General features: G+C 36.0%; 1 protein-coding gene across 1 annotated transcript in view; it reads left to right on the top strand.

Annotated features, from left to right (window-relative positions):
• LOC104499222 (neurabin-1-like) overlaps window positions 1-7200 on the top strand; it is a 41261-nt gene extending 34061 nt beyond the window's left edge. The window contains exons 17-18 of the mRNA XM_010142701.1: window positions 4234-4422; window positions 5682-7200. Coding sequence (XP_010141003.1) covers window positions 4234-4422; window positions 5682-5849 — 357 coding nt within the window. The 3' untranslated portion in view covers window positions 5850-7200. The remainder of the gene's footprint in view (window positions 1-4233; window positions 4423-5681) is intronic.

Here is a 7200-nt window from a genome sequence, read left to right as displayed (position 1 = left end):
AAAAAAAAAAGAGGGGGGGGGGGGGGGGGAACAGAATATAATTGTTCTGATATATAGGTAGAAACCTGATACCTGAAAGTCAGTGTTCATTCCCCTGGAGTGCTAACTATTTTCGCTACAGTGGAAATCTAGGTTACACTTTGGTAACTGTCTCATTTGGATACTGTCTCATTCGGTGTTTGACTGATGGGTGTCTTTGTAAGTTAAATCCTTTACAGGCTAGGAGGAGTGATTGAAAGCTGAACATAGTCATCTTCTAGAAATGTGTTAGAGGGCTTTCCAAACTGGTGGTGGTAATGTTTGAAGAAAAAAATTAAATGATGGTTCATGAATGTGGGTGTTTGTTACTAGCTGTCTTAAACCGGGCTTTGGTAAAAATCTTAAAATATTTCAGTAATACACAGGAAGTCAGAAGAGTTTTACTAACAATGTTATAAGTATGAAATCACTAACAAAAATCTGGGACGTCAAAAATTCTATAACTAGTTTACAGGTTTCAGTAGTGGATTAATTTCTTGCAGATTTTTATTAGAGATGACAGTCGTAGAGCTAATGAAAACCAGAGGAACTCCGGTTAATATCTATCATTGCAAGTGCTCCCTGCAGTTTTTTGAATGGAATGGTTCATGAATAGAATATGTGTTTCTAAAACACATAAAACAGTATAAAATGTAACATTTTAACAAAGCTAAATATCTTCTTGAAAATTGTTCTTTGAACAGTGTTAACAACTTCCAATAAACTTACTGTTTTGAAACTCAAATGAAAGTTGTCTATTACTAATTGCATGATAGACAAGTGATGATTTAAGTCTTTTTTTGTTGTAGGTTAGTCTGATTCTAGTGTTCTCTCTAGTTCATACATTGCTTACGCAATGATCAATGAAAGTTGTTTGGACTTCTTCAGTAATTGCATTGATTGTCATGGTCTATTCTGAGGATAGTGATAAATAAACCCTGAGGTGGTTTCTCTTCCGGAAAGCAGTGTGTGAAGAAAAATAGGTAGTTCTGTTGTTGGGATTTTTCATTAGCAGTACAATACACTGAGGTCTAGGAAAAAAATATGTAACCAATCTTATAGCAATTTTGGATGTTTCAAATCTTTAACTTAATCCCTTCACAAGCAGAATTTCGGACTGGTGCTTGTTGTTCAGATGGGTTTACGAATACCCAGCAGGGATCATGCTAGCCAGTGTAACAAACCCTGCTTTCGGAGGAATGGACTACTGCATGCCGCGCTACAAATCCTGGAATTGTTAGTAGGCAAGAGATGGGAAAACTTTTAGAAATGTAGACAGGAGCAGCACTGAGGAGTCTGCCTCTGCTGGGCAGGTACTCACAGGCAGTTCAGGAAAGTGACTCCGAAAGTTAGGTTGTTAGCAGGCAGCTAGTAACAGCAAAGGCACCTCCACTCACAGCTGTTTTGCAAGCTAGCTGGTAACTCCTCCTACCCTTCTAAAGTTTTTAATCTGTTAAATGGTGCAATGGCATCAGTGTTTTCTTGGGTTTTGTGTTTTTATCTTCAGAGCCTTCAGTATTTCTATATTTGCCTTCTGAATAACTTGCATTTTGGTGTAGGAGCACATGCTTTTCTAACGGTTCCACGCCTTATAAGTAGTTTTAGTTCTGCTTTCCGAATTTGGAGCTTATCTTTTGTGTGTGTAGGAGGTGGCTGTTTTGGGGACTGATGTAACAAACAACTTGGGACAGTCCTTCTGCCTCTGGAAGGAGAGGGGAAAAATCTTTTTTCTGGGGAAAAAATTATGTAGAGGTGTTATGACCAATAAGCATTATTCAGAAATTAGTGTTCTTCATCTTATTCTTCTACGCTTTCCTATTCATGTTCTGAAAAAATAGTTATGGATGTGCTTTTCCCTTGTGCAGTAGTGAAAAATGCAAATTATACAGGATTAAATATGTTCCTGTTCACCTTCACTTCTGTGAGGAGATGATGTCTAAGTAAGTGTTTGAACACAGATTCCACTGCATTCTACTGGTGAAATGAATGAATCTGGGCCTCTCTGACAGGAGCATACCTTCTTCAAGCACTGGTACTCTGAAATTACAGAAGCGAAGTTGTTGCATGGATAGCACACATTAAATAAAACTAGTGAGTGGGTTTCAACTAGAATAAAACATTTTACACGTTTCTCAGTGTGAAGGATTATATATAGACATACACACACACACAATCCTAAAGGATAAAAGTAAATATATAAAAAATACACATATTTTAGTACTTCTTGCTGATGATAGACCACATATGATTCTGAGATACGTGTCGAAGTGTAAAAAGTTTCCCCTCTTTTGTGTATTATTCATGAATACTTGCTAGTATGAGGTAAAATGAAAACTTGACAGTATGTGTTTTGTATTACAGTATCAGGTTGAGGAGTACTGTTATCTAAAATTATTCTAAATAAACAGGCATTTTGAAATTCCTTTAGTAATTTATACAATTAATCTTCTTTCTGTGTACAAAGCATCTCAAGCTTTATAGCTTGGATAGAAAACTCACTGTGCCCCAGTCATCTTGATTCCGATGCTGTGTAGAGCACTTCAAACAAAACATCTTCTAGAGCCCTTTACTGTTACTTTGTGAAAATTGCTATTCTTCTGCACATCAGGAAGGTGGATGTGTTCACATTTGTTATATCTATGTAAGCATCTTAATTTGTATTAGGAGCTCGTTTTTTTAAGTACATCTCCTGATTGTCCCTGCTTGCCTTTATCTTGGAAATCAAATCAGGTGTTCCTGGTATATTCAAGTTGCTAGTGGTCACTGAGTCTGACCAGACTAGACCAGCTGGAAGTGAAAATCCTTTGAAATGCTTGTAGTATGGGTATTAGGACCCCAGCACAAACTCTTCTGCTCTACAATTTCTTCCTGTTTGTCTGCTCTACCTCCTAATGTAACCACTGTCCTTTGTTTCTCAGACCAGGGAAAGCAAAACAATTTCTAATTATATGTAGTCCTCTGATATACTGGAAATTTAAAATCATACTTGTTTCACCTCAGACATGTATTCCATGTTGAGCTCTCAGATCCAGTTTACTGTATGATTGGATCATGTGACAGGCCTACATCTCACTGTCTTTCACTTAGCAGAATTATTTTGTTATGTTCAATCAACTCCCAGATTTTCTGTCAAGAGAGTTGGATTTCGTGAGAACCCTCTGGCTGGGAGCTGTGGTTGTTCCCCTGAGAGTTACAGGGTCACATCTCAACTCCATCTCTAGAAAGACGCTTATTTCCATGTTTTCTGTTTACAAATTACATGTGTAAGGCTTGCTGGGAAAAGTGGGCATACTTTCTGCGGTTTTGCAAGTATCTTTGACAAGAGGTAGAAGCTGCCTAATGGAGCAGACTGCAAGTCTAATGCAGCCCGTACTCAATCATGAGATAATCAGAGATCATTTCGGATAGTTAATAAAACTTCAGGTAACTCTGATAGTTACTGATTTAAGTAACACACCAGAACGTCTTCTCTACAGACCATGAGCTCTGTTTCATGTACCTTTTCTCTTGTGATGAAGTAATAGAGTGCTTCAGGATGAGCAGCAGTATCTTTTTTTCCCCTGAGAAGCCAACTAAAATTGAAGCAGGGAGCTTCAAGAGCTCTGTGAGCTGGCAAAATGCATTTTCAGTGGAAGACCACAAGCTCTTAGGTTTCTGAAATGGTCTTCTACTAACCAGACCCTTTAAAACGTTGATGTGATGACATTAGATGAGAGAAGAAACAGTCCTCTCTTTGTAGAAATGCACCAAATTTAGTAAAACTGTACCTGGAACAGTCACCAGATTTACTGACTACTAGAATTGCTTTTATTCTGGATTTCCTTCATGTAACAATGAATCATACGGTTAAATGCTACTTGACTCTTCTTGATGCTGTGTAAGGCATTATCTAACACTAGGGTTGAGCTACCTTAACCAACTACCGAGGAACCTCATTCATTGGTAGGATACATTAAATTTAAAAAATGATTTGCTATATAATTCCTTAGTGGAAACCATTTATGTCCTCTGTTTCTGACTTAGTTTGTGTTGAATATTGCAGTGTCTTTTTGTTTATAGCAAACCGACTATAAACTGTGATCTGAAGGACTCAAGTCCTTTTGGAGCTAGAGTATGCTTAAAAATGCATTTTGTTAATTGGACTCAATTGGCAACTAGAATTCAACACACAGTCAAGAAAAACATTGCTTACAGTGACTTTTCTCAATTGGTTAGGCATTGGATGATGAATTTACAACAACAGGAAAGCAAAACCAGTGGCACAGTAGACCTATTTCTGAATGGACCACCCAGCAAGTATGCCACTGGTTGATGGGAATGAACATGGAGCAGTACATTACAGAGTTCACAGCTATGAACATAGATGGACAGCAGTTAATGCAGCTCGACAGTGACAAGTTAAAGGTATGTGAATATTCCAGGATAGATCGGTAACTGTTTAAATTTCACTGCTGCTTCAGATATATTTGTAACCTACAAAGTCTATTTTCCAGTTTTCATGGCTTTTTAAGCAGTGGAGTGTTGCTTTTGAAATACTTCAAGGCTATACAGTTTAGATGAGAGTTTAGTAATTGATTGTACAATTAAAGACAAGCTGGTTTTCATTAGAAAAATACCAGGTATTTCTTCCTTGTTTGCATTTTGAGAAACTCAAAGTAAGGGGAAAGGCTAAAATCCTATCTGCTGACCTTTTTAAAAGTTTGGGTTTGGGTTTTTTTTTCACCTGCTGAAAAAAATCTATTCTAAATCTTTCTTTTGAGCCTTTTCTTGCCATTTTGTCTCTGGAAGATGCATGGTATGTATCCCTGATATAAGGTTCTAGTAAACTCGCTTTTTCTTTCTCATTAGATTATCAGGCTGCATTCTGGACAAGCAAGATGTGTGACTAAAATGAGGTTCATTGGTCTAGTCTGTCATAAGGCAAATCATTGTTAGTGGTCAGTAATGGCATCTGAGTGTTTTAGAGGGAGAGAAAAAAGCGTCTAACTTCAGTCTCCAAAATACACCTGCATTTTAGAATAGATGTGTCCTGTATGTTGTTAAATGAGTATTTTCTCGGGCACAGAGGAGATACCTGTTACTGGTCTATCAAATGACTGTCTCTATTTGGGGAACTTTGCATGTTGATGCTTTAAAGTCACACCTAATGCCATTCAGAGCTCATCGAGTGTGAGCGAATACTGTCTGTGACTTGGAATTGGGTACTGCCACCTGCTGATCAAAATCCAAGTGTACCATTTACTTAAAACACCTCTTAATAATACACTTTAAAGTCCCTAATACTAAGAATTGAAGAGTATTACTGAATACAAATTCCTCTTGTATAAAAAGAGCTAGACAAATATTTTGAGGCTACTGCTTATGGTATTTGCTGGAAGTTCTCAGGTGTCTATGGGTTTGTAAAGTACAGTGACAAGCTGTTACTTCACAAGCAAACAGAGTAGGCCCTTGTTTCCTTGTTATCCAGTTGATCATTTACAATGCTCTTGAGGACTTAAGTCCTTACTTTTCAATATTTCACTATTTCAAAATTTTCAATATTTCTGTCTTGCAGCAAAGTGTGTAAAACTGTGTGTTAAACTGTTCACGCGTAAGTACTCTTGACAGAGCTGTTGGAAAAATTAATGATGAAGTATTCATTTTTTTTCTTTTCCCCATCAAAGGCTCTGGGAGTTTCCAGTCAAAACGACCGATCAACAATAAAGAAAAAAATTAAGGATATTAGAAAAACCCAAGAAAAACTGGAAAAGCAGAAGGAAAAGGTTCAGAAGAAGGAGAGAGAAGTTCGCAAGACTGGCAGAGTGGTAGCCACTCTTGAATCAAGCTGCTAAAATGACATTGTTTTATTTTAGCACAGATTTGCTTCATCTTGAGGAAGTTCAGCAGATTTGTAAATAATTGTACAATTGAGGTAGGAGGGAAAGCGCAACGGTTTAACGTGGTAGGTGTTTTTTTACTTTTTAATTATGGTCCCTCCCCATTACAACCCAATAAAAAGAAATAATGTTTTCAGTGTTTTATTCCTAGTTGAGTCTGCCTGTACTAACAGACAATAACTTAACTTTCTGCCTTAAGTAATATTTGTGCTTCTAAGATCTTACATGACCTTTTCATTGAAATTGACGTTTGTGAAAAGTAGAATTCTGTACTGAAAATCATTCCAGTATTAGTCAAGTAGCATTTGATAAGAGTTGAATCTGATAGAGGGACAATAGAAAAATCCTGCCAACTAATTCAGTCTGTGACAGTCTGTTTATTTGTTGCCACTAAAGATGTATAGTAAAAATTAAGTTTAAGAAAACAGTAATGTCAAATTAATTTAAAAAGAAAGCATGTATTTCAAATTTATGGATTATTTTTCTTTAAATTCTTGTAATTCTGGAATTTTCATTCAAAGCTCACTGTAGTAGCACATTGTTTTTTGAATTCTATGTGTTGCAATTTACTGAGAAAATAAGAAATATTAGTTTTCACAAACTACATATACTGAGCATAATAGTAAGTTTTCTGTACACTACACATACGGTGTTGGGACAAGGTTTAAACCTATAAATAAGATCTTTTTTAACCTATTTTTCCTAAATAATACATAGTTTTATAGATTTATGCTATGATTAAGATCAATTTGCAATACATGTATTTCCTTTTCTACCTGCAACAAGATTTTTGCGGACCAAATTTATATATTTGCTAATTTTAAACTATGCTGTTTTTCAGACTTAAAATACCAAGGGAAGAATTGTAGAAAAAATTATCACTGAAGCACTGGGTTTCTGCATTGTATTTAAATGTTCAGTTGTAGACTACAGATTATTTCTCTTTAAAGGAGGATTTGATTCTCAGAATAGTTTAGAACATGGTGTTTCATATATTTACATACTATTTTAAAGAGATACTACAACAGCACTTCCTTTTGTTAGATTATTCCAGAAACATAGACTAGTTTGAATATCCATTCCATCACAGAATGAACTAGAACAAAACTTCCATGATTCGTTTATGTGAACCAAGTTCTCCTTTAAATCTATGGACTGTTTTTCATTTTAATTAAATGAATGAACTTCACTGTTGGTGTTTCAGTTACTATTTTTTTGTAGAAGCGTCTCAATGAATTTCAGCAAAAGGATTGTGTGGAAATGCTTCTGCACACTATGCATTTCGAAAATGAAATATCCAAATCAT

The sequence above is a fragment of the Buceros rhinoceros genome, unplaced genomic scaffold (assembly GCF_000710305.1).
Source record: "Buceros rhinoceros silvestris isolate BGI_N320 unplaced genomic scaffold, ASM71030v1 scaffold6449, whole genome shotgun sequence".
Classification (NCBI taxonomy): domain Eukaryota; kingdom Metazoa; phylum Chordata; class Aves; order Bucerotiformes; family Bucerotidae; genus Buceros; species Buceros rhinoceros.
Note: the sequence above shows the minus strand (reverse complement) of the source record. Positions and strands in the feature narration are given on the sequence as shown.